At 47.0% G+C, this 18990-nt stretch overlaps 1 protein-coding gene across 3 annotated transcripts in view; it reads right to left on the bottom strand.

The window, feature by feature from the left end:
- The window catches only part of LOC126484304 (villin-1), a 389949-nt gene that overhangs the window by 116863 nt on the left and 254096 nt on the right, over nt 1–18990 (bottom strand). The window contains exon 1 of one of the 3 annotated variants that reach the window (XM_050107737.1): nt 1096–1156. The exons of the other annotated variants lie outside the window; for them this stretch is intronic. Within the exon in view, the coding sequence (XP_049963694.1) occupies nt 1096–1118 (23 nt within the window). The 5' untranslated portion in view covers nt 1119–1156. Of the gene's footprint in view, nt 1–1095; nt 1157–18990 lie in introns of those variants that run through there. 3 annotated transcript variants of the gene reach the window in all.

Genomic DNA, 18990 nt, shown 5'->3' with positions numbered 1-18990 from the left:
GTCCGGTGAACCGGCCGCTCAGTGGATGGTTTTTAGGCGGTTTTCCATGTGCCTCGGCGAATGCGGGCTTGTTCCCCCTGTTCCGCCTCAGTTATACTATGTCGGCGATTGCTGCGCAAACAAGTTCTCCACGTACGCGTACGCCACCATTACTCTACCACGCAAACATAGGGGTTACACTCGTCTGGTGTGAGACGTTCGCTGGGGGCCAAACCGCACAATAACCCTGGGTTCGGTGTGGGGCGGCGGAGGGGTCAATTGGTAGTCGTCGTGGGGTTGTGGTACACTGCGGCTGCGGCAGGGACGGAGCCTCTCCGTCGTTTCTAGGTCCCCGGTTAACATACAATACAATACAATACTGTCATATCCCTGAATATCGACTATTATTTCTGGGACAGCCTTTATAAAAACACACAATTTTCTAATTAATGATGGATATTTCCAATGGTAAATTGGGAAAAAAATGAGTGAAAAGTTTCTTTTTCCAGGTTCACCGTTAACTATATAAAAGATCCACATTAATTACAAAATTGGATGTGTTCGTAAAGGCAAGAGAATAATTCAGGATCCCCCACATCGAAAACATCACATGTAGAGGCCATGATACACGAAAAAAAAAAAAACATTTAGAAATGGGATTATTTCCTGAACCGCGTCGTGCAAGGAACAGAGAAAGAAAATCATGACTGACAGCAGCAGAAGTTATTTTTCAAAGAAACCCGTTGTTTTTACAGTCACGCGTTTTTGCCAACCATTTCTACTGGATCAAATAAAATTACAACAACTTTTGATGGTTCTGTGATGCCGTTCCTTAAAAACGACATTAAGAAACTGAATTGGACCCATCAAAAGATTAAGTGTCATAAACCAGTAACAGTTTTCAGCAAGTAAGTCATTAAACAAGCTGGATAGATGGTTATACATTCCTAAAGAAAACCTAAGTTTGAACAAGTTTCCTTCTGTTCGCGAAAAAGAACTCAGTTTATTAACGACGCGCACGCCTGAATGATGACGCCGGTATTAGTAATTAGGATGCCGTTAAGTCGATGTGCACACGCGAGATGGCAGCCGCATCACACACGACGCAACACTTGCCCTTTCATGAGGAAGCACCACATGTCGGCGGCTGGCGCTCAGTCCGGCGCGCGCGTCTGCTGGCGACTGGCGACGCCGGCTGCGGCTGCGGCTGCGGCTGCGCCGGCGCGTTCCTCCCGCCGCCCCTACCTGCGCGTCCCCCCGCCCGCCAATCAAAACGTGCCAGCCGCTCTCCGCCCGGAAGCAACTGCACGGCTTCCGGAGAGCCGCGCCGCTTCGGATTAATGTCGACACGCTCCGGGGCGCCGCTGACCTCGCCTCCTCTGTACTACATTCCACACTTTTACAACTACGCACGCACGCGGAAACAGAAAAAAAACTCGGAAGTTTTGAAATGTTCTATCACTATGTTTAAGAGTGACACATCTTCCGGAAGGCGAAAACCGAAATTCGGGAACTATTTTTCGCTCCCGTGTTTTTTGAGGTCTGAAGCGGATTTGCTAGCCCAGTTAAATATGGTCTCTGGGAAACAGCTGTTCCACTTCCGATTTAGTCAACACAATCATTATTTCCCTTCAGTTAAATATTAGAGATGTAAACAACTTCATGCTCAGACTAATACACTATGTGATCAAAAGTATCCGGACACCTGGCTGAAAATGACTTACACGTTCATGCCGCCCTCCATCGGTAATGCTGGAATTCAATATGGTCTTAAGAACAGCTTCCTCTCTCGCAGACTTACGTTCAATCAGGTGCTGGAAAGTTTCTTGGGGAATGGCAGCCCATTCTTCACGCAGTACTGCACTGAGGTGAGGTACCGGTGTCGGTCGGTGAGGCCTGACACGAAGTCGGCGTTCCAAAACATCCCAAATCTGTTCAATAGGATTCAGGTCAGGACTCTGTGCATGCCAGTCCATTACAGGGGTGTCATTGTCGTGTAACCACTCCGCCACAGGTCGTGCATTATGAACAAGTGCTCGATCGTGTTGAAAGATGCAATCGCCATCCCCAAATTGGTATTCAACAGTGTTCATGTGAAGGTGCTTCAAACATCAATGTAGGCCTGTGCCGTGATAGTGCCACGCAAAACAACAAGGGGTGCAAGCCCCCTCCATGACAAACATGACCACACCATAACACCACCGCCTCCGAATTTTACTGTTGGCACTACACACACTGGCAGGTGACGTTCACCGGGCATACGCCATACCCACACCCTGCCATCGGATCTCCGGTACATCATCGGATGTACCGTGATTCGTCACTCCTCACGTTTTTCTCTGTTCAATCGTCCAATGTTTACGCTCCTTACTCGAAGTGAGGCGTCGTTTGGCAAATACCGGCGTGATGTGTGGCTTATGAGCAGCCGCTCGACCATGAAATCCAAGTTTTCTCACCTCCCGCCTAATTGTCATAGTGCCTGCAGTGGATCTTGATACAGTTTGGAATTCCTGTGTGATGGTCTGAGTAGATGTCTGCCTACTACACATTACGACCCTCTTGAACTGTTGGCAGTCTCTGTCAGTCAACAGATGAGGTCGGCCTGTACGCTTTTGTGCTGTACGTGTCCCTTCACGTATCCACTATCACATCGGAAACAGTGGACCTAGGGATGTTTAGGAGTGTGGAAATCTCGGTTACAGACGTATGACGCAAGTGACACCCAATCACCTGACTATGTTCCAAGTCAGTGAGTTCCGCGGAGCGCCCTTTTCTGCTCTCTCACTATGTTAATGATTACTGCAGTTGCTGATATGAAGTACCTGTCACTAGGTGGCAGCACAATACACCTAATATGAAAAACGTATGTGTTTGGCGGTGTCCGGATACTTTTGATCACATAGTGTAGGCTGATAGGACCGGATTTCCAGAATCGATTTTAGAGCGTTTGCATGATACCAGAAACGGTAGTGAGAAATCGATTTAGAAAATACGGTTTTGGGAACCCCATGTAAACGTAGTGTCTGGGCATTTGGCAGCACTGTGGAGGCGGGACCATGAGCTACAGGCAAGATCGCCACGCATCAACCGTGAAGCAACGAAAAAAAGGAACTATTTTCAAAATTAACGATAGATACTCTTTGAAAGTTTATATGAGCTCGATCGTGTCGCTAAATAACAAGAATCCACTTGTTAAAAATAAATTTATCGATGTGTTTCGTGCATGGCCTATCATAAGAATATCAGAAACAAACTTGATATCAAGTATCGTAGATCTAGTAACACAAGTTACCACTTGCTACGATTCCTCAGTTAATCGTATAAACTCTTGCGTGACCTTGTGCCGAAGTTAAGGCTGTTTTCCACACTCATCACAAGTCAGCCTTTTGCAGCGCTACTGTCATTTTACTCCCGTACTGAGTCTCGCCTGTCGCAAGTGGCCGTTTTCGTTGAAACGTCAGCGACAAAACTGCGTGTGTGATGTGAGGGCTACCTACTGTGCAGTCTAGTACCTGAACACCGAAAACGACTTTATGAGGGACTATCCTTCTTACGAAATATAGTAACGGAATGTAGGAGCAGGCAATGAGAGTCGAGTTTACAAATGATAAAATTCGTAATGGATAAACGTGACAAAGTCGTGTGGTAAATTCTCAACATTCCTGAGAACTGAAACATCTGCAAAAGTTTAGTCCAAACATTTCAAAACATCTACATTAAAGTACTTTCTATACTTACAAACACAGCAAACAATATTTAAAATGCAGTAAACAGCAGCTTTTCTTTGGACGTCAGCTGACGACGTCGCAGTTCCCTGTTTCTGCGCGCTTACAGTCTGCAGAGATTTGAACCCACATTCGCCATCAGTTAATCACTGACGTCTGCGAGCCCCTCGCGACGTGAATGGTGGCTGATTTGTAGGCAAGCAGGTGGCACGCATCTACAACGAGTTGTCCATTTGACCACAAAGTCGCTCGGGTAAAGCCGGTTTCAAACGGCTAGAAAGTTGCACAGGGAGAACTCCTACGATCTTCATAGAGCTAGACCGCCATGATGTAGTGATTTCGAAAAATACGCGATGAAATTGTTGATTACAGACTGTGAAGACGGTGAAACTGTTGCGAAAAAGTTACAGTGTCTATCGAGGAGTGTGTATTCTCCACAGAACAACGATGAAATACTCATTTCAGGTATACAGCGCTCACAACATTCACGTTTCTCCATCTTGATGGAAACTTTCATCCGTTTCAGCTAAATACACTCCTGGAAATGGAAAAAAGAACACATTGACACCGGTGTGTCAGACCCACCATACTTGCTCCGGACACTGCGAGAGGGCTGTACAAGCAATGATCACACGCACGGCACAGCGGACACACCAGGAACCGCGCTGTTGGCCGTCGAATGGCGCTAGCTGCGCAGCATTTGTGCACCGCCGCCGTCAGTGTCAGCCAGTTTGCCGTGGCATACGGAGCTCCATCGCAGTCTTTAACACTGGTAGCATGCCGCGACAGTGTGGACGTGAACCGTATGTGCAGTTGACGGACTTTGAGCGAGGGCGTATAGTGGGCATGCGGGAGGCCGGGTGGACGTACCGCCGAATTGCTCAACACGTGGGGCGTGAGGTCTCCACAGTACATCGATGTTGTCGCCAGTGGTCGGCGGAAGGTGCACGTGCCCGTCGACCTGGGACCGGACCGCAGCGACGCACGGATGCACGCCAAGACCGTAGGATCCTACGCAGTGCCGTAGGGGACCGCACCGCCACTTCCCAGCAAATTAGGGACACTGTTGCTCCTGGGGTATCGGCGAGGACCATTCGCAACCGTCTCCATGAAGCTGGGCTACGGTCCCGCACACCGTTAGGCCGTCTTCCGCTCACGCCCCAACATCGTGCAGCCCGCCTCCAGTGGTGTCGCGACAAGCGTGAATGGAGGGACGAATGGAGACGTGTCGTCTTCAGCGATGAGGGTCGCTTCTGCCTTGGTGCCAATGATGGTCGTATGCGTGTTTGGCGCCGTGCAGGTGAGCGCCACAATCAGGACTGCATACGACCGAGGCACACAGGGCCAACACCCGGCATCATGGTGTGGGGAGCGATCTCCTACACTGGCCGTACACCACTGGTGATCGTCGAGGGGACACTGAATAGTGCACGGTACATCCAAACCGTCATCGAACCCATCGTTCTACCATTCCTAGACCGGCAAGGGAACCTGCTGTTCCAACAGGACAATGCACGTCCGCATGTATCCCGTGCCACCCAACGTGCTCTAGAAGGTGTAAGTCAACTACCCTGGCCAGCAAGATCTCCGGATCTGTCCCCCATTGAGCATGTTTGGGCTGGATGAAGCGTCGTCTCACGCGGTCTGCACGTCCAGCACGAACGCTGGTCCAACTGAGGCGCCAGGTGGAAATGGCATGGCAAGCCGTTCCACAGGACTACATCCAGCATCTCTACGATCGTCTCCATGGGAGAATAGCAGCCTGCATTGCTGCGAAAGGTGGATATACACTGTACTAGTGCCGACATTGTGCATGCTCTGTTGCCTGTGTCTATGTGTCTGTGGTTCTGTCAGTGTGATCATGTGATGTATCTGACCCCAGGAATGTGTCAATAAAGTTTCCCCTTCCTGGGACAATGAATTCACGGTGTTCTTATTTCAATTTCGAGGAGTGTATTATGCATGAGCCGAGGAAGAATTGACATCAGCCGTGATTAGCAGTTTGCAAATGACGAGGTATGCGAACAAGCGAACTATCGTTACTGCACAAAGGACAAACCCTGCGCGGTTGATGAACGATTTATGTATAACTGAAAGATGCAGTTTCACCACCGAGCTAATCAGACCTTATACTTTCTCGAGGAGGGAAAATTGGGTTTGCCGGCCGGAGTGGCCGTGCGGTTCTAGGCGCTACAGTCTGGAGCCGAGCGACCGCTACGGTCGCAGGTTCGAATCCTGCCTCGGGCATGGTTGTGTGTGATGTCCTTAGGTTAGTTAGGTTTGATTAGTTCTAAGTTCTAGGCGACTGATGACCTCAGAAGTTAAGTCGCATAGTGCTCAGAGCTATTTGAACCATTTGAAAATTGGGTTTTAAATTGGCACTAACGACGTCATTAGAGAGGGAGCACACGCTCGAATTAGGAACTCTGGCGCGCCGTTTCGGAGAAACCATTCCGGAATTTGTCTTAACAGAATTAGCCTGACATGGAAAATCTAAATCTGGATGATCCGACGGGAATTTGAATGAGTCCATTGTCTTCGTCTTTTTTCACTTCACTCTGTCTACTTTTTCGACAGTGAACAAACAATTACACAGACTGCCACCTCGAATAAGTAAGCTGAGTAGTTGTATCTGTCTTTTTTTCCCTGCCAGATTTGCGCATTTGACAAGTCTTAAAATATCTTTGTTGAACATGGTGACACCACATCGTATATAGCAGAGGTAGTTAATGGCAGCTTTGACAGAAAGGATGATAAGCGTGCAAAGAAGACGATTTCAACAATGGATTCAAGATGAAATTTGTTATGTTCAATCAAAAATGTTACAGCGAACAGCTGAGAGGAACAACAGCATACGGAACGTATGTGTATCTACAGGAGGAAGACACTGTAATAAATTAGTGTTTAAAAACTCACAGTCTGGTTTACTTTCTGTTAAAATTTGCACTGTTTAACTACTGCCAAGAGTATGGTTTCTTGGCGTTCTGAATTTGAAGATTGTTCATATGTAGCTAAGCAGTGGTTTCTTATGGAATTATATTTAATAGTAATAACAAAAACGTCCGCAGCTCGTGGTCGTGCGGTAGCGTTCTCGCTTCCCACGCCCGGGTTCGATTCCCGGCGGGGTCAGGGATTTTCCCTGCCTCGTGATGACTGGGTGTTGTGTGATGTCCTTAGGTTAGTTAGGTTTAAGTAGTTCTAAGTTCTAGGGGACTGATGACCATAGATGTTAAGTCCCATAGTGCCCAGAGCCATTTGAACCATTTGAATAACAAAAACGTTCAATTAAAGTTAAAAGTATAAAGGAACAAGATGACGTTGTTACATGTATTAGCACTAGCGTTCTACCTAACCACGGGAGGGGTTAAATAATGTTGCTGTGATTGATGAAGCTACGACGATATTGAAAGGATAATAAAAATATATAGAAACAACAGAGATAGAGAAATGTGAAATGATTAGTGAAAAAGCCATGCTGTCGTGGAATCAGTCACCCGTAAGTGACACGAGGACCTATGGAAGATTAGAGTCAGTTTTCGTAATCTTTGAGGTTATTATTGTTAAATATATATACGATGCCATATATCTCGTATTGGACCAGAAGGCGAAAATGAGTCCCGTGTGACTCGGAGCGAGGTAGCAGTTCAACAGAGACCTGTGTGTAATACAGTCAGACAGTGAAGTATTGTTACGTCACACTGGTAAAGTTACTGGTAACGTGTTTTGTAAGGGTACTGGATCCTTTGCAAAGTAAAAAGTCACGATGAAGAGTGAAAGTAGGGGAAACGTGATGCTTGTGCCAAAAAGGAAAAGTTATACAGCACAAAGGAATGTGGAATGAAGAAGAGTAAGTAGTCTGTGGAAAGTTTTAGAATGAAAAATTGTTGTAGAGTGAGAGATATCATGCGAATGATGATGATGATGATGAGGTCCCATACTCCGAGGAGCGTGGGGAACTATGCAGGAGATCCGCACCGCCGACTAGGCAAGGTCCTAGCGGAGGTGATTTGCCATTGCCTTCCTCCGACCGTAATGGGGATGAATAATGATGATGAAGACGACACAACAACACCTAGTCATCTCGAGGCAGGCAAATATGGTAGCTAAATGAGTTGAAGATAATATAGAAGAGCAAGCAGTACTATAGGGGTAACTGAAAGGTGATCGAAGGATAAGACTGACTGGGTTGTAAAGAAATGAAAGCTAGCAGAGGGGAGTAACGATGAAGTTACTGTTTTAGCACACCAACCTGTTGTCTACACTGCTTGCGTACAATAAATTTCTGAGTGATAAAAATAAATACTTAATCATCAAATTAAGATATGCGTCGTATTAATTTTGCTCAATTCGTTAGAATTTTTTAGATATTTTCAACAACCAACTGTTACGTTGTGATTAAGTCGTAGCGGTAGGTAGGTTTAGAAGATATCCGGCATTCACTTTCAGTGATGCAGTGATTTAAAAGACAGTGGGAAGTGGGAACTCTTGTTGGGTGAGCAAATTGGGATCCGAAGACCTTCCGTCTCTGCAGTAACGGGAGAGAGAGGGAGAGAGGGAGAGAGAGAGAGAGAGAGATGGAGAAAGAGAGAGAGAGAGAGGGAGAGAGAGGGGGGGGGGAGGAGGAGTGGTCTCGGTCCGTCCAGAACAAAGGCACAACAGGCACAGAGGAAGCAAGCGAGTGCGCCGTCACGGCACACCCACCTCAGCCCAGCCCAGGCCAGGCCAGGAAGCCAGCGTCCCGGCGGGAAACAGCCGGCTTTGTTCCATGAGGCGCCTCGCCACGCGCCCATGCTGAAGGACCACTCCTGCCGGTGACGTCTTTCCATCACTGAAACACGATACCTCTTGTCTACCTTCTTTCTTTCTTTTGATCGAAATACACCACCCGATCGAAATGATCCGTATACCTTTTACTGCACATTAATATGGGGTGTGTTCACGCTTCATCTCTATGATGGCTTGAACTCTACTGCGAATACATTCAAGTAGTTATCTGAATGTATGTGGAGAAACGGTGCCCCACTCTTCCCCATGAGCCGAAACCAGAGAAGGACGTTGGACTCTGGGACCTGGAACGATATCGACATTCTAACTCATTCCAAAGGCGTTCCACTGGGTTTAGGTCAGGAATCTGGGCAGAAAAGTCTATTTGGGAAATGTTACTGTACAAAAACCGTTGTCTTCCAAATCCGGCTTTGTTACACACTGTATTGTCATGCTTCTACAATTTTCATCCGCGAAGTTTTAGTTTACAGAAGTCAGTACACAGCGCTGTAAAATGTGTTCATATTCTTCCATATTTGGCGTATCCTCGAGTGGAATAAGGGGACCACCCGCTAAAGGCTTGGCCAGACAGAATGCGGCCTGGCCGTCCGGCCTGTGGCCTTGAACCGCAGCCGGCAGGCCGCACTGTTGAATCGCTCGTTACTGTATGGCGGCGGTCTCACAGAGTGCGGCTCTGACGCACCGGCATACGACGGCCTGCCGCACCGGCCGCCGGCGGGTTGTCACAGATTACAGATTCGCCGCAAGCCGGAGCGGCTGCTTGCCTCTGTTAGCGCACTCAACTGCTCTGTGGTCACACTGGAAGCAGCGGCGTGAGGCGGTTTCTGTCTTGCAGCTCGTAGTGCACGCATCATGGACACAGAAATACTTATAGAGGAGGTGAGACAATACAACTTTTTGTATGATACACGCGATCCTGATTTGGAGGTACAATGCTTTTGCCCTCGATATACTCTTGATAGAAAGCTGAATTCTCAAAAATAATGTTGTCACAGTGACATCCATAATTTCCAATGTCACCTGCTGTAAACACGTAGTATGGATCAACGATTGCCTGGAGAACCAGCGAAAAGAATTGTTTGTAACAGAAGAATTGGGATCCACTATCCTTCGGGTATTTTAACCTGATATGCTTTCCGTCTACGCTTCCAAGGCAGTTCTGAAACCCCCAAAGTCCTAGAAATCCATCTTCAGATTTCTTCCACATCTCTGTTGTAGGAGTAGGTAAATACTTGGGTTGTAGAACAGTCCATATTGACTGGCACACTTGTTTCACAATTTCTGAGACTGTTGAACGTCGTAACCGAAAAGAAAAAGCTATGGTTTGGTGACTGTCGCCAGTAGTCAAGTATCTGGAAAAGATTAAAATAAATTATGCCGATAGAACGAATAGATAAGTTAACCACCAAAGATATGTTTGTTTAAATTCAATGGCAATGTTATGAATACAATGAAACAAACAATCTATTAAGTAGAAAGTTCCTCTAGCGGGACATACGGAACTAGATGTTACTATCGTTTGCTGTATTCGTAAACCGTGCGGATAAATTTATCACTCCACTCGTAACTACGTTGTGGGATAGCACTTTCTTCCACCGAATCTTTCATATGATACAGCAAAATTGAAATGGAATAAATTATATGACTTCTGTTTGAAGCACAAAGAGGCCACAAATGGTAAAACGTATCTCAAACAAATGGCTAGTGTGTGCCTTGTATCAATTGGATTTCTCCAGTTCGTTGTGCACTTCTTGGTGCTACCTTTTTATCAGGCGATGCAGTTCCTCGAAGCATTCTCGCGACATACGAAAATATTTGAAGAACCTATCTTCGTCAGACTCTAGATCAATACACAGACGATGGTATTCTCCTAAGCTTTCTCTCTTGCTATTAATGTCGTGCACCCAACATCTCTTCTTCTTGGTGCCATTTCGTATCGCTTGTGCGAGCCACTCATTTCCTCGCACAAAGATAACGTGTCCCGCGTGAAGCTTCCAAATCGTCTAACGCCAAGACAATCGCGCTACGCATGAAAGCTTAATAATGGGTTTCGGCCCTTTCCCCAGTGTAACAGCTGACCCATGAAGAGTCGCTGCGGCCGGACGGATGGCCGTTGCCTGTGTGATGTCTCTGGCCGCTGACTGGCCCGGCCTCCCGCTGCGCCGTCCGTCTCAGCGGCAGGCCGGATTCTGTCTGGCCAGGCCTTAACCGTGAAAAGCACACCTTACCATAGCTACGGAAAACGCACCCATACCGTGTTTCACTGTTGCCACTATACATTATGGCAGGCAACGTTCTCCAGGTATTCGCCAAACCCAAACCCTTCCGTAGGATTGCTACAGCATCATTTGTCATTCCAAAATGCTCGTCTCCAGTCATCCACTGTTGAGTGGCATCGGTCTTTACTTCACCTTAAGCGTCACTTTGCACTGAATACAAAAATGTGTGGCTTATGAGGAGCTGCTCGATCATTGTATCTTGTTCGTTTTAATACTCTATGCACAGTCTGTGATAGAGTGTGATAGCTGTACTGCTGGTAGCTCTTTGTAAGTCAAAAGTGATTCCTTCCGCTACTTTCATGCGATTTTTAATGACAACCCTTCGCAATGTGTTCAAATGTTCAAATGTGTGTGAAACCTTATGGGACATAACTGCTAAGGTCATCAGTCCCTAAGCTTACACACCACTTAATCTAAATTATCCTAAGGCAAACACACACACCCATGCCCGAGGGAAGACTCGAACCTCCGCCGGGACCAGCCGCACAGTCCTTGACTGCAGCGCCCTAGACCGCTCGGCTAATCCCGCGCGCCCCTTCGCAATGCTCGACAGTTCCCGTTCATCAGTACGTGAGATCTGTCTGGTCTTTCTTTAGCTAGGGTTGTTTCTTCGTGTTTCTACTTCACAGTCACATGACCAACAGTCGAGCTGGGCAGCTTTATAAGGACTAAAATGTCTCTGATGGATTTGATACTTAGATGACATCCAATGACTAATCAACCGATCCATCCTGTTCTTACTGCTTCCCTACTGACGACACAATACTCTCCAACTCCTTTTATGCTGGTGGGACCGCCCCTCGTGGCATCTGGCGGCCAATTCTGCATTGCATAGGGATGTCCAGCTACTTTTGATCACATAGTATATTTCTGTGTGTGGCTTTAAACGATTGTATAATGAATTCCAAAGGGTATCGCGTTGTCCAATGAGGACATTTCTCCATCTTACAGTACTTCAACATAAAGGTAGAATACGTAATACACACTGATGAGCCAAAACATTATGACCACCTGCTTAATAGATTGTTTGTCCGTCTTTCCAACAAAATACATCACTGATTCTGCGTATCAGGAATCCGACAGTTTGCTGGCAAGTTTGTGGAACTGTGTGGCTAAAATGGCTCTGAGCACAATGGAACTTAACATCTGCGGTCATCAGTCCCCTAGACTTAGAAGTGCTTAAACATAAGTAACCGAAGGACATCACACACATCCACGCCCGTGGCAGGATTCGAACCTGCGACCGTAGCAGCAGCGCGGTACCAGACTGAAGCGCCTAGAACGGCTCGGCCACAACGGCCGGCAGCTATGTAGCATTAGATGTGTGCGCTCAGGTCATGTAATACGCGTAAATAACGGACTTCTGATTTCCGTACGCGGTGATGGCACCCGATAGCGATCCAGATGGTTTCCATAGGATTTACATCAGGCGAATTTGGTCGCCGAGACATCAACGTGAGTTCATTGTAATGCACCTCAAACCACTGCAGCACGATTCTGGTTCCGAGATGCGGACAATTGTACTGATAAAATATGACATCGCCGTCGGGGAAGGCATCAAGCATTAAGAGATGCAGGTGGTTCGCAGCTGTCAGCGTGTCTCGTATTACTACCACGGGTTCCATGCAAGCGCAGGAGAATGTCTCCTACAGTATAATATTGCTCCCACTATTTTCGTCGGTGGCGAGCTGCAGGTTTCGAGCCGCCGTTCACCTCCATGACGGATTTTGTGGAGACAACCATCGACCTAGAGTAGCCAAAATGTGATTGAGAATAGTTAAAGCTTTTGTGGCCACTTGTTGACAAACTGCTTGTTGTCTTCTGTCTCGGGTTCCTCGGTTGTCGTTGCTCTGACGATTTTTCTGACGTTTCGCCGGCACAAGTGGCTGGCACTGTCGTGTGATTCATCCGAAGAATCGACACGTTTCCACCGATCGACGGTCTAATGCCGATGGTACCGTGCCCACTGCAGTAGTAAATGACAATGTAGTTGGGTCAACATGCGAACACGTAGGGTTGGTCTGCTTCAGGGTTCCATGTTTAACAATATACGAGGAACCGTGTGCTCTGAAACACTTGTGCGTGCACCAGCACTGTGCTCTTTCACCAGAGATGCCTCATATCACTATTTGTCCTAGTTTACAGGGCAAACAAGCCTCTCAAACACCCGTACTGCGAAGAATTGTGGACATCCAACCATTTGGCGCCTCGTGATAGTTTCTCCTCCTTCACCTCCTTCCGTAGACACTCACGACAGTTGCACGTGAACATTCGACCTGCTTCGCAGTTTCCGAGATACTCGTTCACAGTTTCTGCGCAATAATAATGAGACCTTTGTCAAAATCTCTTATCTCGTTGGATTTCCCCATTTTCAGCTCTATCTTCGCTAGGGTGAGCCCTCGTCCGTGTCTGCTCCGCTTACATACTTTTGTTATCACTTCATGTGCCCAAAACGCCACCAGGCGGCGTCCAGCGTCACGGTGGGCAGTGGTTATAATGTTTTGCCTTACGGTGTATTTTGTTACAGAGAAGACACGTTCTGTTATTTAACATTACTCTGGTTCAGAGCAAGCTAGTTTACAGGCAGGGCAGAATATTAAGCAAAAAACAAATAGACTCAGTAAAAACCCCTTCTAGGTGTAGCCGCGCTATTTTAACAAATACTAAAAATTGCTAAAACGCCAAAATAACCGACGTTTTGACCGTTATGCAGCGGTCTTTCTGAGGGCCAAGAACTTTCAGCTAGGGAGTGAGAGCTTCAATATATTGCGTTTCTAAATGTGCCACAAGACAACAACGTCAGTGGTCTTGTAAATTGCAATATTCTCCCTAGCTGAATTGTCTGTGCCCTGAGGTAGGCCGTAGCACCACTGCTTAAACGTCGATTATTTTATTATTTCAGAAATTTTAAGTATGTTATAAGATTGCGTGGCAGTACACCCAGAAGGATTTTAATGAGGTGCATCGTAGTGTGCAATTGAAATGGCTCAGCAACTGGAAACGTACTCCAAAACTGAAGTTGTGCTGAAGCCATGTACTATACACAGATGTAAACGAAGTATATAAATTTTATATGTAATATATATGTAATTTATATGTAATGTATATAATATATGGAGACTGAAACGGAGGGTAAATTACCTTTCCTTGACGTCTTGGTCAAGAGAAGGGCTGACGGCACCCTAGGTCATGGGGTGTATCGGAAGGCTACGCACACTGATCTGTATTTGCATGCAGATAGCTGCCACCACCCTTCACAGAGGAATGGGGTACTTAAAACTCTAGTACATAGGGCGCGCATATCTCTGACGCAGAGAGTCTACCCCAGGAATTGGAACATCTGAGAACTGTATTTCGAAAAAATGGGTACTCAGAGTGGCAGATTCAACGTGCTCTCCGCCCAACCACTGCAGCACAACCTGTTGAGATGGATGAAGTCACGAGGGAGAAGGTAGGCACTGCATTTATTACATACACAGGCGCACTCTCGGGAAAAATCGCCCGCATTCTGAAGAAACACCGGGTCGGAACTGTGTTTTGTCCTCCAAATAAAACTCGTGCACTGGTGGGGAGCGCCAAAGATGACCTCGGTTTGAGGAAGGCCGGCGTGTACCAGATTCCGTGTCAATGTGGCAAGTCGTATATTGGTCAGACGATGCGTACCGTCGAGGATCGATGCCTTGAACACCAGAGGCACACTCGACTGATGTATCCGAGCAAGTCGGCGGTCGCTGAACATTGTTTGTCGGAAAATCACGCCATGGAGTATGACCGCACGAGGATTCTGGTACAGACGTCGAGATACTGGGACAGCGTTGTTAGAGAGGCCATCGAAATTCGCACCAATGACGACCTCATAAACCGTGACTGTGGCTATAATCTTAGCAAGGCTTGGGAACCAGCGATCGGGTTAATCAAGAGTAAATCGAGCAGACGTATAGTTGTGACGACCACGGCGGACAGACCCATCACACCGACGTCATCTCAGACGCCGTCGCAATCTGTTCCACCGCGCGACCGTGGCGCTGGGCGCGGACGGCGGAGGGAGCGCGCCGCGGGCGGAGGGTATTTAAATCGGCCGCCGCCGCGACCGAACCCAGTTCCCTCTGAGCAGCCATAGCGTACGGATCTCCGTGCCGGCACGTTCACAGGAGCTCAGTCCGTCAGTTCACCTGATGATGGCGACATGTTTGATCGCCGAAATATTGTGCCGGTTGGACACTATAGACCGGCAGCATACCCGTGGATATTTTGATTAGCAATAAAATACATTATTATTATTATTATTATTATTATTGAGTGTGACAAGTCATGGTTGGAGGGGAGGAGGGGCAGTAACAAACATTGACGAACGTTCCCCCCCCCCCTTACGCTCCCCCGCCCCCAAAAGAACCAAAACCGACATCCGTGCCTGCGCGCCTGCTCTGTACACAAAACTTGCTTGCTCGTTGTTAGTATTTCACAAGGTGGTAATTGTTTACGGTATTTGTTGTGTTTCTAAGTTTGTAGAGCTTTAGCTTTAGGGCAGTGGAGCAGCGTCCATCGAGAGTTTAAGTTGTCATGCGCAGCAGTCTCTCGTTTCATACCTGTCTTGAATGCCGAAATACGGGCAGTTACTGAGGACGTTAATTGCTTGCATTTCTTTAAGTGATTTGAACATTCGATACGCCGAGAGACGTCCAAGTTTGACATTTTTCTCTTTCTATCTGTCTTCTAACAAAGCCGCAACGAACTGGGACGGGCAGCAGACTACCGAAGAGCAGACGCGGCAGAGCTCGCCTCGGGGAACATGCCGCCCGGCATGTGGTGCTACCGTAGCGCGCAGTCACACTGCCCGGCAGCGGACACGGCTCGCAACGGCTGATGCGCTCCACCAGGCACCGAGTGCGCTGGACTCGCATCTGCGTTCTCAATTCATCACACGAGGAAGGGGGAGGATGGGGGGGGGGGAAGGTACTTTCTCTGGCAGCTTGTGCTGGGTGTGTAGCTTCTGCGCCTTGCTTTAAAGCCCCTGGTCTTCAGTTTACAAGTTGTGAGGGACCGGCCATTAGGTCAGTTAACTGGTACTAACAAGGGAACCTCCCCATCGCATCCCCCTCAGATTTAGTTATAAACTGACACAGTGGATAGGCCTTGAAAAACTGAACACAGATAAATCGAGAAAACAGGAAGAAGTTGTGTGGAACTATGAAAAAATAAGCAAAATATATAAACTGAGTAGTCCATGTGCAAGATAGGCAACATAAAGGACAATGATATCTGATGAGCGCCGTGGTCTCGTGGTTAGAGTGAGCAACTGCAAAACGAAAGGTCCGTGGTTCGACTCCTCCCTCGAGCGAAAATTTTACTTTCTTTATTTTCACAAAGTTACGATCTGTCCGTTCATTCATTGACGTCTCTGTTCACTGTAATAAGTTTAGTGTCTGTGTTTTGCGACCGCACCGCAAAACCGTGCGATTAGTAGACGAAAGGACGTGCCTCTCCAATAGGAACCGAAAACATTTGATCGCAAGGTCATAGGTCAACCGATTCCCCCACAGGAAAACACGTCTGATATATTCTTTACGACACTGGTGACGGCATGTGCGTCACATGACAGGAATATGTTGTCGGCCCACCTAACTTGCACACTTGGCGAATGGGTAAAAAGATTCTTCTACCTTGCCCGATTTAGGTTTTCTTGTGGATGTGATAATCACTCCAAAAAAAGTGATGAAAACATAAGAGTTTGTCACATAAACTGCATCAAATGAATGCAACAGTTTCAGAGTCGCACAGTTTTCCCTGTGCTCTGTCAAAACATATGTTTTTTTACGTTTTCAAATGTTTCCGTGCGTAGACCGTCAAATTCTGTATATGTCCAAGCAAATCTGAACATGTCCTGGAATTTTGGAGAGCTAAGTTGATTATGTGTGAGTGCCTGAACTTTAATAATTATCTGAAAATAAAAAATCAAAATTTTCACCCGATACAAGATTTGAACCAAGGACCTGTCGTTCTATAGCTGCTCACGCTAACCACAGGACCACGGCGCTCGTAAGCTAACAATATCCTTGATGTTGCCTACCTTGCGCATGGACTACTCAGTTTGTATATTTTGCTTATTTTTTTCATAGTTCCACACAACTTCTTCCTGTTTTCTCGATTGATCCGTCTTCAGTTTTTCAAGGCCTATGCCTGTGCCAACTTGTAACTAAATCTGAGGGGGGTGCGATGGGGAGGTTCCCTTGTAAGTAGAGCGAACAGAGGACGAGACGATATGGTGAGGGTGTGTCTGAAAAAGCGCCAGCAATCCACAAGAGGCAATAGGGGCATCAGTGTGCACATAAGTTTTTACTTGCGGTGTTACATTAAAAGGTGTGAGGCTTTCAAACACCACGGGGTGGCTAGAAGTGGCCACCCCAAGCAACGCCATCCGTACCGCAGAGACAAGGTGGCTATCAGTGTAACGTAACCGCACTTCATCTCTGATCTACGCTCGAGCTACGCAAACGCGCTAATTGCGTGTCCATCAGCGTCCAATATACAGATGTCCGATGTACCGCCACAGAACTAGGCTGAGTATTGGTCGGGACAACGTTACCTTATACAAGAGCGAGGGAACGTTCATTGCGTTCCAAGCTAGATCAATTTGTGAAGAACTAGCTAAGGAAGCAGACGGTTGTTTGCTGTCATTGGTGGTACAGGATGTGCTTGGTAAGGTGTGCGTCAGGAACATTGCACAATATAACTGGTTGCTAGTTCAAAGTCAATAGCTACGGCAGCAATATTCTTGCACTACTTCATTGCAGATACAAGCTAATGGAGCGTGATTTACGGTAACGTGTGTCGTATGCTCGAGTGATTCAAATCGACCCCTCACACCGACGGAATAAATCTACCTTAAAATTACGCACTGACCTCCAACGTCCAGACGGATTCTAGTGCTGACCCTTTAGAGCTGACAAACACTTAAGTGTCTGGTTGCTCGAAATTGTTTCTGGCCCAGTCCGTTATTTTACAGCCGCAGGGAACAAAGTAGCGGAACTACGAAGTGCGTGAGGCAGAGCACCTGCAGCCACAATCAACGAATCACGCAGAAAGCTTCCTAACAGCGCTCTGTGATACTCTGGACAACGAAAATCAGCACGCGTTATCATCTTATTAGGTAACGCAGGCAGTAATGTGGCATTCAGATAACTTACGGGAATGCAGCCGCCTAACGATGTCGCTAACCGCCGATATTTAGACGGAAGACCACCCTGTAATTTTCAATTCAAAACTGCAGCAGGAAAGGAAATTGAAAACCTCGGTTTGCAGAGCAATTCCGGAAAGATAGTTCCACACACACACACACACACACACGCCAAATGTAACCCTAGCGCCATCACAAACCAAAGGCGACCGGCGTCGGAAGTTATCGATACTGTGATTAATAATCAATGGATGAGGTAGCATTGACTCTGTCCTCTTTCTTCCTCGCAGAATCCCATGCAGAATTCAAACAAAAAATTCCTTCTCTATTTATAAGGTTACTTGCAAATTTAATTTCAACTGCTTCCTTGATAACACTACCCCAATAGATGGAAGTGCATGGCAGAATCTCTAAGTTGTAACATACCAAACGGCGACCAATGCCAAGACAACACTGTGCAACAGCCGATTTGCTCAGCTGTTGTAAGCGTGTCTGACGCTTATGCTCGGCACATCGGTCCTCCACGGTCCTGGTAGTCTGACCAATATACGACATGTCACAACTGCAAGGAATGCGGTAGAAGTCCGCCTTACGCAAACTAAGATCAACCTTTACGGAACCTGAAAGGGCCCTCATCTTAGATGGTGGTCGAAAAACGCATCTCACGTCATATTTCCGCAAAATATCACCAATACTGTTCGAAATGCTCACTGTTTAAGGCGGGTGTCTACCGTATTCCTTGGAGTTGTGGCATGTCATATATTGATCAGATTATCAGGAGCGTGGAGGACCGGTGTACTGAGCATAACACCATACACGCTTACGAGAGGCGAGTAAATCCGCCACTGCAGAACACTGTCTAGGCATCGGTCACCGTATGGAAGATAACAACACGCAGGTACTGGCGGGCACTTCCAGCTACTGCAGTTGTGTTATTAAGGAAGAAAAAATGGTCCAAATGGCTCTGAGCACTATGGGACTCAACAGCTGAGGTCATCAGTCCCCTATAACTTAGAACTACTTAAACCTAACTAACCTAAGGACATCA

Source organism: Schistocerca serialis, chromosome 6, assembly GCF_023864345.2.
Source record: "Schistocerca serialis cubense isolate TAMUIC-IGC-003099 chromosome 6, iqSchSeri2.2, whole genome shotgun sequence".
NCBI classification, from domain to species: domain Eukaryota; kingdom Metazoa; phylum Arthropoda; class Insecta; order Orthoptera; family Acrididae; genus Schistocerca; species Schistocerca serialis.
This window is presented reverse-complemented; position numbering and strand designations above follow the sequence as displayed.